This window comes from Staurois parvus, unplaced genomic scaffold, assembly GCF_062004578.1.
Source record: "Staurois parvus isolate SC_StPar_1 unplaced genomic scaffold, SC_StPar_1.0 ptg001055l, whole genome shotgun sequence".
Classification (NCBI taxonomy): Eukaryota; Metazoa; Chordata; class Amphibia; order Anura; family Ranidae; genus Staurois; species Staurois parvus.
The window spans coordinates 154,358-168,580 of NW_028318851.1; the positions used below are offsets into that span (position 1 = coordinate 154,358).

The 14,223-nt window shown below is 45.0% G+C and overlaps 1 protein-coding gene across 2 annotated transcripts in view; it reads right to left on the reverse strand.

The window, feature by feature from the left end:
- Positions 1-14,223, reverse strand: part of OGFOD3 (2-oxoglutarate and iron dependent oxygenase domain containing 3) — a 183,791-nt gene that overhangs the window by 126,938 nt on the left and 42,630 nt on the right. For both annotated transcript variants that reach the window (XM_089658178.1, XM_089658179.1), the window contains exon 4: positions 3,700-3,742. In XM_089658178.1, coding sequence (XP_089514304.1) covers positions 3,700-3,742 — 43 coding nt within the window. The remainder of the gene's footprint in view (positions 1-3,699; positions 3,743-14,223) is intronic.

The following is a 14,223-nucleotide window of genomic DNA, read 5'->3' on the forward strand; positions in this document are numbered from 1 at the left end:
GCATGCCGACAATCCCCCGCAGGATGGTTCGGATCTGCGGATTGAGCATAATGGATCGGAGTCAGATCCATTATGCTCCCCAATCCGCAGATCCCATCCATCCTGCGGGGATTGTCAGCTTTCTTTACAACTTAGCTTTCTGTAGAGCGGGTCCGGTGTCACCCCGTATAGGTTGCATGCCGACGATCCCCGCAGGATGGTTCAGATCTACATATTGAGCATAATGGAACGGAGTCCGATCCATTATGCTCCCCAATACGCAGATCCCATCCATCCTGCGGGGATCGTCGGCATGCAACCTATATGGGGTGAAAAGAAAGCCGACGATCCCCGCAGGATGGATCGGATCTGCAGATTGAGCATAATGGATCGGAGTCCGATCCATTATGCTCAATCCGCACATCCGATCCATTCTGCGGGGATTGTCGGAGGGGGTGTCACCAAGTGTTACCACACCGGGTGACACCAACTTATCTTTTCGTGGAGCGGGTCCGGTGTCACCCGGTGCAGGTCGCACCCCCCACACCTGCCTCGAGGCACCACTGCCATCATGAAACCCGCAAACCACCAGATTCCCATGCTGCGTGTGTCCCTTCTTCCGAAGGGCAGTGCTGCCCCCCCCCCGCCTTGCTTGCCTTGTAGTAAATACACGCCTGCTGGTTAATTATGCAATGCATACTAGCACATTATGTCTTTACCTTGCAGGGGTTTTTTTTTTTTTGATGGACGCGGTTAACTATCGCTTTAAATAACACCCAGATTCATTCAACTTGGAAAACTGAGGACATCTAGCGGTTGAAAGGACTTACTGCGAGGAGACTCCACAGATGATATCAGTTTTGAAGTGGTTGAAAACCTCAGACATGAAAAAGCATTTCCCTCTATAGTGTGTACTTGTCTCAATCCAGAGCACAAAGTGTCATTTCTGTCTGCTGCCTCAGTCCTCTGCTATCAGCATAAATCACTTCTGACAAGTTTTCCTGACACCAAGCGTTAGTGACAAGGTGACAGGGGAGCTCCAGCACACATCCAGTGATTGACTACCTCACCTATGTTTCTGTGTTCTGTGTAAAGGGGGGGGGGTTCTCTTTACTCCAATCAGCTCTCAGAACTCTCCTCACTGAGCCCTGCAGTGTGTAATTTTAGCTCTCTACCCACTTTTTTCTGACAGCTCAGACAAGCTGTATAATTTCTGGACTTTAAACAGCTATGTAGGAGGATCTGTTTAATCTTTGTGTATTACCCAAGGATAGTCACTGAATGTATGTAAGGGTTTACAATCACTTTCATACTGCAGTGTTTAAATACCATTTTTTTTCTAGGGTATCATTAAAAAGCACTTTACTTGCCTTATCCCTCGCTCTGGGTTGTGGGTGGGCTCTTGGCATCCTCACTTACAATGTAGGACTTCTGGTCCTGCATAGTATGTGATGGTGTCAGAGTGCCTGGGAATGTTGGAAGAGAATCAGCTTTGGAAGAATGGTTGCAGAAAGGGCAAAGCCTGTGGGACTGAGGGGCAGAGTAAGTAAAACTAATTTTTAATGGTACCTCAGGCAAAAATATGCATTTAACCACTTCCTGTCCGACCCATGTACATAACCAGTCGGATGGGAGCAGTGCAGGAGCGGGTTGCTGTTCATAAACAGCGCCCGCATTTTCAAGCTGTGCGTGCTCCCTAAAAGCGCGCAGCACTGCAATCCGGTGCCCACTGTGTCCATTGGACACAGCGGAACGCCGATCTGTGTGAGGTCCCGATCATGTGATCACTGATTGGCCAATAAGTGATCACATGAATAGTTGTAAACAAGATGTCACTTCTGACATCATTGCTTACTACGTGTGAAATCTGTGAATGATCACAGAGATTACATGGTACAGGGTTATTCACAACAGCCTTGTACCATGTGACAAGCTGTGACCAATCACAGCTCTCAAAGTATTTCTCAATGGCTGCAAAAATGCAGCCAGAGAGAAGGAGAAATTATTGCTTTCACAGCCTTTATGAGTGTAAAAGCAATCAGTGTTAAAAAAAAAAAATCTTCATCACCCCCCACAAGTAGTAAAGTGTCACCATTGTGACACTGTACTGCTAGGGTGACAGTATGTAAAAAAAAAACAAAAAAAACCATAAATAAGAAAATAAAAAAATAAAACAAAATGTAAAAAATAATTTAGAAAAATTATAATTTTTGGTTATAAACTAATTTGGGTTTTTTTTTTTTTTAAAGTGTAAACTCCGATCCCGCAATGCATTGTCCTGGAGCCCCACATCTGGCCGCTGACATCTTCAGGCGGCAGGCTTCCGCGTCTCGCTGGCATTGGCGAAACGGGGATGTCATCACTCCCTTGCATGCACAGGAGTTCCGTCTCCTCTGCATTAAAAATCTTGCCCGTCCATCCATTTTTTGTTCCACTTTAAGGACCGGTTCACGCTAAGCCCTGATAGGAATCACACAGGAATGAGCTGTGTGTTCCTATGCTATTCATATGCGGATCTATGCGGTGCGATTTCATGCCCATTCATGGGATGAAATCTCACCGCGCTAAAAGTAGTGCATGCACTACTTTTGTGAAACGCACGGCAACTGCATCGCATGGTACTTTGTACCATGTGGTTTAATGCAGGCTGGTGCGGGAAAACGCAACACATTTGCGCATTGCGTTCAGGGGGTCGTTACCTTTAACTGACCCCCGCAGCAGATCGCAAGGGCACTACGATTGGAATGGGGTGCGGAAAGCCGCACAGGGAACGCGGCTCTCCCGCAACGCATTCCAGTGTGAACGAGCACTAATGCAGGCCGTAGATGGGTCGAAAATCTCCCGATTTTTCAGACGAAAATAAAAAATCGGCTGATTTTCGTACCATTAGTGGGTTAATTGGTTGGCTGTTTTTCGGGGTTTTGGTACATTTTTTTTTATCGGTGAAGTTGGAAAAAAATCTCCCGATTTTGCCGATCGGACGATTTTCCCGGCAATGATGGGCAAATCGGCTGATCGTTTTACCGATAAAAAATCTGCGCATGAGCCGTGACCTGCAAGAAGAAGAAAAAGAAGAGGAAGAAATAGAAGAAAGAAAAAGAAGAAAATGAAGAAGAAAAAGAAGAAGAAGAAGAAAAAGAAGAAGAATTCCAGTCCGCTATTATATTTGACATAAAAAAAAGTCTTGCAGTTGCAACAATGTATCTATTTGTATCCGAATAAAAACATCTGTATCCGAAATGGATACAAATAGATACATTGTTGCAACTGCAATACTTTTTCATGTCAAATATAATAGCGGAGCTCTCTGCAGGGACAGAAGTAATTAAATGCCGGCCGTAGACAGGACAAAAATTGGCCAATTTTTTTTACCATTGGTGGTAACATCGGTCGATTGAACGACCATTTTTTTTTTAAACGGACGGTTTTCGACCCATCTATGGCCTGCATTACTCTTGCAGTGCGGGGAGGGCCCACTACAAGGGTGGGTTTGAGTCTTTCCCAGACTTCAATTTTAAAGTCGCAGCCAGCTTCCTTGATGAGCGAGACAAGGCGAGGAGACAACCCCCCCCCCCCCGAAGTATTGGGACAAATCCGTCCCACACACACATTTCAAATCTAAAAGGGATGAAACGCAAAGGACGGATTAACAGCTTCCCAACTAGAGGGGCTCAGGAATCGCCAAATAATCATCGAATTCTTCTGATACTCAACACTCACCCCTCCATCAGAGCCTCCGAGAGCGAAGCAGGCTTCAGCTACCCTGTAGGAATAACAGAGACGGTAATCAGATCTCAGAGGGTAAAATGGGAAACAGACAGCGGCTGGACAGAGGTGGGATTCAGCAGCTAACGTGCCAGGCGGTTTGTGTATATAAGGAGTGGAGGATCAAACAAGCTCTGCGGTTTTAGCGGGAGCTACAAGACACCCGGCTGGGTGGTAGGAGTCTGTGGCGAGCAGAAAGGAGAATTGTGAGGATTTTGGGGTGGAGAGGACTGGCTGGGTTCCTGCAGCTCTCACAACAACTTTCTAAAATGCAGACAAATCAAAAGTGGCTGAAGAACCCGCTAGTAAAATCTTTTTTATTAACTCAACAAGTCAGAGGTCTCCGTTACAAAATGTATGTCACGGAACCACTGAAGAATTCTAGGCATTGTATATTTTTATATTGGACCTTTGAATATACCATACCTGGCCGATGGTCCTGAAATTTGGAAATCCTAGTAGTAGGCATCACTAATCCAGTGATCTCCACTTCTGGATCCCATGCTGCCCTGCTGTGCTGTGAAAGCAGGAAGTCGACTGCTCCGCACGGGTGCCATTCATTTGCATTTCTGCAATTAATGCAAAGAATTCTCTGACTGGACACAGTGGAGAGCATGACATCACCGCCCTGCTTCTCCACCTCATCCAATCAGTGAATGCATTGCATTCATTAAGATAATGCAAAGGGGTCTCTGAATGGCGTCTGTGCCAAGCAGCTGACCTCCTGTGTTCACAAAGCAGCAGGGAAGCCGATTGGCATGGGACCCAGAAACTAGTGGAGATCACTGGTGTAGGGGTGAGGGATCCCACAGGTATGGTATATACATAGGTACAATGATCCAAGCTGGACCGATGGAACTACGTAAACTATCCATACCTGATACACAGAATAAAACCGGATATAACATTTATAGGTAGAGTTGATCCAGGGAATATCTGATTGGCTCTCAGGGGATCAGGAAGGAATTTTTTTCCCAGCATGAGCAAATTGGATCATGCTTTGCTGGGTTTTTTTGCCTTCCTCTAGATCAACTGCGGGTGTAGGATTATAACTTTTTTTTTAATGGTTGAACTGGATGGACTTTTGTCTTTTTTCAGCCAGACTAACTATGTAACTATGTAACCTGGAACTTTTCTTTAACCACTTCCTGTCTGGCCATTGTATATAAACGGCCGGAAAGTGGCAGTGCAGGGGCGGGTGGTCGTTTATAAACGGTCTCCCCGCCTCCTGCTTGTGCACGCTCCCTGGGAGCGCGCAGCACCACGATCTGGTACCCGCTGTGTCCTCCGATCGTCATACGGGACCTCTGTGCGAGGTCCCGATCATGTGATCACTGATTGGCCAATCAGTGATCACATGCAGAGTAGTAAGCAAGATGTCACTTCTGACATCATTGCTTACTACGTGTGAAATCTGTGAATGATCACAGAGGTCACATGGTACAGGGCTATTCACAAAAGCCTTGTACCATGTGACAAGCTGTGACCAATCACAGCTCACTCAGTTCTTCTCAATGAGTGCAAGAATGCAGACAGAGAGAAAGAGAAATGATTGCTTTTACATCCTTTATGGGTCCTCCTCCGCTGTTAGCTGGGCTGCGCATGCACAGCTCAGCTTAAATTCTGGGGATGTGATTAGGCAGGTAGATGTAGTTTATTGTGGAAGAGAATTGCATGTCTCTTCTGCAATAAAGAGCCTGCCTGCTCACAGTGAGTTAGGCCCCACGTACACGGGACACTTCTGAACAATGGAAACTGACTGCTGGAAAACGAAGGTTAAAAAACATCTGTTTAGCCGCGTTTGCATACTGCGTTTATGCGTGTTTGCGTTTAAAAGTGTTTTTTAAAGATAACCTCAGGAGACTTTCCCAAATGCCCAGAATGCACTGAAAAACAGCAAAAAATTAACTATTTCAGACATTTTGAGAGAAATAGAGAGAGCAGAAGCAGAGAGAGCAGTATTTGTTGAGATTAGCTGTCTTTTTTGTGGTGTTTGGATGTGTTCTGGCTCGTTTCTGTGCAGAAATTATTGCAGCAGTGTCTAACATATTTTTTTTCATGCGAAACCTCAAAGTATGGTGTACCGGGAAAACGCTTTGCATGCATTTTTCATGATGAAAAAAGGCTCTGGAAAGCATCTGGAAATGGAAGAGTTCAAAAAATTTAACAGCAGTTAGCCGTGTTTACAAGCATTTGAAACGCTGATAAAATCTACTCCTGAACGCAAGTTTGGTGCGTTCAAAAAAACTACTGTAAACTCAACTGCCTGTAAAGGACGATGTGTACATGGACACATAGGAAAACATTAGGGAGAGTTCAGGGGCTGCTGAAAAAACTCAGAAAAGCTCCTAAATGTGCGTTAATCAGCTGCAGTGTATATGAGCCTAATGCAGGCCATAGACGGATCAAAAACCGGCAGTTTTTTAATAAAAAAAAACGAAAAATCGGTCATTTGATCGGCCAACGTTACCACCAACGGCAGAAAAAAAAATCAACCGATATTCGTCCCGTCTACGGCCGGTATTTAATTACTTTTGTCCCTTGCAGAGAGCTCCGCTATTATATTTGACATGAAAAAGTATTGCGGTTGCAACAATGTATCCATTTGTTTCCATTTCGGATACCGATGGGTTTATTCAGATACAAATGGATACATTGTTGCAACTGCAAGACTTTTTCATGTCAAATATAATAGCGGACTGGAATTCTTCTTCTTTTTCTTCTTTTTGCAGGTCACGGCTCATGCGCAGATTTTTTATCGGTAAAACGATCGGCCGATTTGCCCATCATTGCCAGGAAAATCGGCTGATTTTTTTCCAACTTTACCGATAAAAAAATGTGCCAAATCCCCAAAAAACGGCCGATCAATTAACCCATTAACGGTGTTTTAGTTTCACTTAATGATGAACATATTAACAAACAAGGGGATGCATTATTCGCCATCTTTTATATCTGTCTGGAATTCAGTGTAGAGCACTCAGGGCTTAGTTCTTCAAGGAAAAACACTACTGTGTATGAAAATGTTCGGCTATTTCCTTTGCGAGGATTAATCCCAGTACAAGATTGCCCCTCTGTCTGAGCGCGGCAGATCCCTAATCTTTCATACAAATGATGTTAGTTTAGGTATCTCACCGTTTAGAAAAGTAGCCTTCCCTGACGTGTCGAGCATTCAGAGGGGATTAAGCAGAAAGCATCGTCTCGGATGACAACACCTGTCTGCTGGATGAATCCTTAAACTGCATTCAGTTTGAACGATTTATTTTACATTCTGTACTCTACTCTGTCCTCTCATGTCAGGGATGGTGTCATTCAACCTACTGAGCTAACAGAAATGCTCCATGGTGCCTCAATATGTCCAACAAGAGAGCGTTATGGGAAAATCAGGCACAGTCATAGGGTCCCACATTAATAGAGTAGCAGGGGATTCTGGGAAAGGATGCGCAAGTAACATTTCAGCAGCTTTATCCCCTGGCGGCACAACCATTGTCATCACTATTTATTTCCAAACAATTCTGACTACCGATAAATCCCCCTTCGCAAGTTTTGTCTCAGATACGAAGGAAGGAGCGTCCGATGCCCAGAGAAATGCAACATCCAATGTATGGTTCACAGGCGTTTATTAAAAGTAGCAATATATACATCAACAACACGTTTCGAGGGAAATTACTCCTTCTTCGGGGCTGTTGCTGCATGCTATTGGATGGGAATGGTTCCCAAAAGGGTTATATTAATTATGAGATTTATTACTTTGCTTTCCATCTTCTTCCAGTGACACCACTCTCCTTTCCAAACAATTCTGACTACCAATAAATCCCCCTTCGCAAGTCTTGTCTCAGATGGGAAGGAAGGAGCATCCGATGCCCAGAGAAATGCAACTTCATAGGCATTTATTAAAAGTAGCAATATATACAGTTGTGTTCAATATAATCGCAGTGTGTTGAAAAAAGTGAATAAAGCTCAAAATCCTTCTAATAGCTTTTATTTCCATCCACACAAATGCATTGGGAACACGACACATTCTATTCCAAATCACAACATGAAGAAAAATACATCAAATTTGTGTTGTTCCTCTAAATAAATTGAAGAAAAGTGAATATTAGACGGTTCAAAAAAATCGCAGTGTTTGTATTCTTCTTTACAAACTCAAACATTCACTATATAAACTGAGAAATGTTTGAAGATTTTGCTTTCCTTTGAATGACTTCATGAATATTTGGTTGTAGTCGCACTGTTTCTGAGAACTGCTGTACATCTGTGTTGCATGGAGTCACCCAACTTCTGGCACCTGTGATCAGGTATTCCAGCCCAGGATGATTGGACCACATTCCACATTTCTTCTCTATTTCTTGGTTTTGCCTCAGAAACGGCATTTTTGATGTCACCCCACAAGTTTTCTATTGGATTAAGATCCGGGGATTGGGCTGGCCACTCCATAACGTCCATCTTGTTGGTCTGGAACCAAGATGTTGCACGTTTACTGGTGTGTTTGGGGTCGTTGTCTTGTTGGAACACCCATTTCAAGGGCATTTCCTCTTCAGCATAAGGCAGCATGACCTCTTCAAGTATTCTGATGTATTCAGACTGATCCATGATCCCTGGTATGCGATAAATAGGCCCAACACCGTAGTATGAGAAACATTCCCATATCATGATGCTTGCACCACCATGTTTCACGGTCTTCACAGTGTACTGTGGCTTGAATTCAGTGTTTGGGGGTCGTCTGACAAACTGTTTCCGGCCACTAGACCCAAAAAGAACAATCTTACTTTCATCAGTCCACAAAATGTTGCCCCATTTCTCTTTAGGCCGGTCAATGTGCTCTTTGGCAGATTGTAACCTCTTCAGCACACGTCTTTTTCCCAACAGTGGGACTTTGCGGGGACTTCTTGCAGATAGCTTGGCTTCACATAGACGTCTTCTAATTGTAACAGTCCTCACAGGGAACGTCACACCTTCTTTCATCTTCCTGGAGCTGATTGTTGGCTGAGTCCGCGCCATTTTGGCTATTCTTCTATCCATTCCAATGGTAGTTTTTCGCTTTCTTCCACGTCTTTCAGGTTTTGGTTGCCATTTTAAAGCATTTGCGATCATTTTAGCTGAGCAGCCGATCATTTTCTGCACTTCTTTATATGTTTTCCCCTCTCCAATCAACTCTTTAATCAAGGTACGCTGTTCTTCTGAACAATGTCTGGAACGACCCATTTTCCTCAGAATTTCAGAAAGAAATGCACTGTAACCAGCAGGTACAACATTTGCTGCCTTCCTTCCTTAAATAAGGGCAATAATTGCCACCTGTTTTTCAAAGAATGAATGACCTCACTAATAGAACTCCACACTGCTATTATTTTGAACACGCCCCTTTCAATTAGTGATTCAATGACACAGAATCAGCAGCATGCATGTCATGACTGTCGGGTCTGTTGGATTTCTATTACTCTACTACACCTGCTAGTAAATTATTTGCCATGTAGAGATATCATTTCTACCAAAAACAGTGATTGATCCGGTTAGTGATGTCTGACTGCTAATATTTTGAACACAACTGTACATCAACAACGTGTTTCGAGGGAAATTACTCCCCCTTCTTCAGGGCTGTTGCTGCATGCTATTGGATGGGAATAGTTCCCAAAACTATTGTGAGATTTATCACTTTGCTGGCTATCTTCCCCCAGTGACACCACTCTCCTTCACCACCTTGTGTCCTGTCTCAGCAGGGAATCCATAAACCAGTGGTGCCCAACACGTAGCCCTTCTGCCATGTCCTGGGTCACCGCTTGTTTGGCACCACTTTACAAAGCAGCAGCGTGGTCCCATGCACCAAAGTGCTCCATGCGTGATCATTTCAACAAGAATCTTCCCCAAAGATTACATCTAAATTTTATTCATGTTATTTACTGGTAAAAGTCTCCCTGATGTAGACATCCAAAAGCCCTGAGACTCCAATCTATGGCCCAGGAGCCACACTACATGCTTTTATCCAGCCTACAGCTGGGGTCAGTGGCGTGTCCTTAATGTGCACAGATTGGAGATGGAGGTCAGCAGAAGTTGCCTATGGAATCTGCTTTGACCCCCCACCCATGTAACAGGGGACACTGATGAGGATCCTGATGTAAAGGGGGGTCTGACAAGGATTCTGATGTAAAGAGTGACTATCAAGGGGTCCCTGTTGTATGAGAAACTCTCATGGAGATGCTGATGTGTATTCTGATGTAAGGTGGACTTTGATGGGGACCATGATATAACTGGGGCTCTGATGGGGACCATGATATAAGTGGGGCTCTGATGGGGACTGTGATATAACTGGGGCTCTGATGGGGACTGTGATATAACTGGGGCTCTGATGGGGACTGTGATATAAGTGGGGCTCTGATAGGGACCCTGATATAAGTAGGGCTCTGATGGGGACCATGATATAAGTGGGGCTCTGATGGGGACAATGATATAAGTGGGGCTCTGATGGGGCCCATGATATAGCTGGGGCTCTGATGGGTCCATGATATAACTGGGGCTCTGATGGGGACCGTGATATAAGTGGGGCTCTGATGGGGACCGTGATATAAGTGGGGCTCTGATAGGGACCCTGATATAAGGGGGGCTCTTATGGGGACCCTGATATTAGGGGGCTCGGATGAGGACCCTGATATTAGGGGGCTCTGATGGGGACCCTGATGTAAGGGGGGCTATTATGGGGACCCTGATGTAAGGGGGGCTCTGATGGGGACCCTCATATTTATTTATTTCATGTACTTACAGTTGTGTCCAAAATTATTCAACCCCCAATGCTGTAAAGGGGTTTAGGGACTATAGTGTACATTTGGAATTGTATTCAGAATCAAATCCTACAAGGACGTTGTAACTACCCAAATGCAACTAAAATGACATCAATTGTTTATGTAATACAGTAGTAAATGGTTCTTATGTGGTTTCTTCATTGCCACAATTATTCAACCCCTTAAAGACTACCACTCTGAAGAACAGAGGTTCATACAGGTGCTTTCCATCAGGTATTGAAAACACCTGTGGATGTCACCGAGCAGCAATCAAGCATAATAAGCACCAATTAGGCAGCTTTAAAATGACTGTGATACTCAGCTCCTTCTAGACATTTACTGGTGTGGTTACAAACATGGTGAAGGCAAGAGAATGGTCCAGGAAGACAAGAGAAGAGGTGATTTCTCTTCACAGGAAGGGCAATGGCTATAAGAAGATTGCAAAGATGTTAAACATACCAAGAGACACCTTAGGAAGCATCATTCGCAAATTCAAGGCAAAGGGCACTGTTGAAACGCTACCTGGTCGTGGCAGAAAGAAGATGCTGACTTCGACTGCTGTGCGCTACCTGAAGCGTAGAGTGGAGAGAAGTCCCCGTGTGACTGCTGAGGAACTGAGAAAAGATTTGTCAGATGTGGGTACAGAAGTTTCAGCCCAGACAATAAGACGCACACTGCGTAATGAAGGCCTCCGTGCCAGAACTCCCAGGCGTACCCCCTTGCTGTCTCCAAAGAATAAGAAGAGTCGACTGCAGTATGCCAAAAGCCATGTGGACAAACCACAAAAGTTGTGGGATAGTGTTCTGTGGACTGATGAAACAAAATTAGAACTGTTTGGGCCCATGGATCAACGCTATGTTTGGAGGAGGAAGAACAAGGCCTATGATGAAAAGAACACCTTGCCTACTGTGAAGCATGGTGGAGGGTCAATCATGCTTTGGGGCTGTTTTGCTTCTGCAGGTACAGGGAAGCTTCAGCGTGTGCAAGGTACCATGAATTCTCTTCAGTACCAGGAGATATTGGATGGAAACGTGATGCAGTCCGTCACACACCTGAGGCTTGGGAGACGTTGGACCTTTCAACAGGACAATGATCCCAAGCATACCTCCAAGTCCACTAGAGCATGGTTGCAGAGGAAAGGCTGGAACATTTTGGAGTGGCCATCGCAGTCACCAGACTTAAATCCGATTGAGAACCTCTGGTGGGACTTAAAGAAAGCAGTTGCAGTGCGCAAGCCTAAGAATGTGACTGAACTGGAGGCCTTTGCCCATGAAGAATGGGCGAAGATACCCGTAGATCGCTGCAAGACACTTGTGTCAAGCTATGCTTCACGTTTAAAAGCTGTTATAACTGTAAAAGGATGCTGTACTAAGTACTAAGATTGAATGTCACTTGGGGGTTGAATAAAACTGATAATGCTGTGAGCACAGAAAAGACATTTGTGGTTATTTCATTATAACTGTTATGTTATATTTGTCTGACCTACAAGTGCCTCTTTAATGTAAATGTAAGCAAGATGACTGAATGATCAAAAGCAATGTCAAACTGGCCAAAACACTCAATTTCAGTGGGGGTTGAATAATTTTGGACACAACTGTATATAGCGCCGTCAATTTTACACAGCGCTTTACATATATATTGTACATTCACATCAGTTCCTAATCCTCAAGGGGTGTACAATCTAAGGTCCCTAGCCAACATTCATACTAGGACAATTTAGACAGGATCCAATTCACCTACCACCATGTCTTTGGAGTGTGGGAGGAAACCGGAGTACCCAGAGGAAACCCACGCAGGCACAGGGAGAACATGCAAACTCCAGGCAGGTGGTGCTGTGGTTGGGATTCGAACCAATGACCCGAGTACTGCCAGGCGGATGTGCTAACCATTAGCCACTGTGCTGCCCCATGATATAAGAGGGATCTTATGGGGACCCTGATATAACTGGCTCTGATGGGGACCCTGACGTAAGGTGGGTTCTTATGAGGTATATGTCAAATAGAATGGTGCAGGGCTAATTAATAGAGCACAGTTTATACACACAATATATGCACATGCGTGATATCACTCTGATGGTGATCTATAAATACAAAAGTTCAATATAATAGTGCGGATCATGGTGAGATCCTAATTCCAGGTGAGTGGACGTCCTGTTCCAAGGTGTTATGATAAGTGTGAACCACACAAATAGGTGAAAACGCACTCACCAGATGTGCGTTTAATATACGCAATATGTAATCCTGCGTCACCAGGCCATAGAACGATCATCAGATCCCAGATCAGATTGCACCCAGATCACCATCCCGGCTCCACAGAAGTAAGGTCATCCGAAACAGCTACCAGGTATCATCACCAGGGTCTTGAGTCCTCCAAATGGGCACTGCGAATGATAGCACTCACACAGAGTGCCCAATAAGAGACCTCATAGCGTGATACTGCTTAAGATACCTTTATTCAGGTTGGTTGGTGTGGGGTACATAAAAGATTTTAAACAAAAAGTTTACTGACCATATGCATTTCAGGGTGTCCACCAATGGTGGTTAGGTGTCCTGCTGCTGCTGCCCCTCTGACGCGTTTCGTGCGATGCACGTTTTCATAGGGTTCAGGGCTAGCCAGGACGTCCTCTTATGTGCTATTTATAAATGTGAATGGCAATTCTGCCTAATGCGCCCGCCATTTTCTCGACTGTCGGCGCATGCGCAGAATGTGGGCGTCGTCTTCCCACGCTACTGCGCATGCGCGAATGATCGGCACCATTTTGTCGTGGATCGCAGATGCGAAAACGTTCCACGTTTGATTGGAGGTTTTCATTTGGTTACCTTTTCGGTGTATTAGCTGCTCAGTAGCGTTGTTGTGTATACATATTTATACACTTTTTCATCTAAGTCGCGCTCACTATAACATCTTTTACTACAACTGGGTTCTTATGAGGACCTTGATATTAGGGGGCTCTGATGGGGACCCTGATGTAAGGGGGGCTCTGATGGGGACCCTAATGTAAGCGGGGTTCTAATGGGGATCCTGATGGGGACCCTGTTGTAAGGAGGACACTAATAGGGACCCTGTTATAGGGGGGCTCTGATGGGGACCCTCATATTAGGGGTCTCTGATAGGGACCCTGATGTAAGGGAGGCTCTGATGGGGACCCTGATATAAGGGGGCTCTTATGGGGACCCTGATATAAGGGGCTCTGATGGGGACCCTGATGTAACGGGTGTTCTGATGGGGACCCTGATATAAGGGGCTCTGATGGGGACCCTGATATAAGAGGCTCTGAGGAGGACTCTGATGTAAGGGGGGGCTCTTATGAGGACCCTGATATTAGGGGGCTCGGATGGGGACCCTGATGTAAGGGGGGCTCTGATGGGGATACTGATGTAAGGGGGGCTCTCATGGGGACCCTGATTTAAGGGGAGCTCTGATGGGGACCCTGATGTAAGGGGGGCTCTGATAGGGCCTTGATGTAAGAAGGACTCTAATGGGGACCCTGATGGCTATTTTTTCAGTCCGCAAATGTTTGCAAATTATACAATATAGCTCTCATAATGAAAGCTTTAGAGACCCCTGCGCTATAGTATTTCCCTTTACTCCTTCCCAGGAAACTACATAAAAGATTATATAGGGAGGTGATCAGAGAAGCAGAGGAGCTGGCCCATCACAGACAGTAGTTAGACATTCCCAGAAGAGGAAAGGGCTATGATGATGTGCA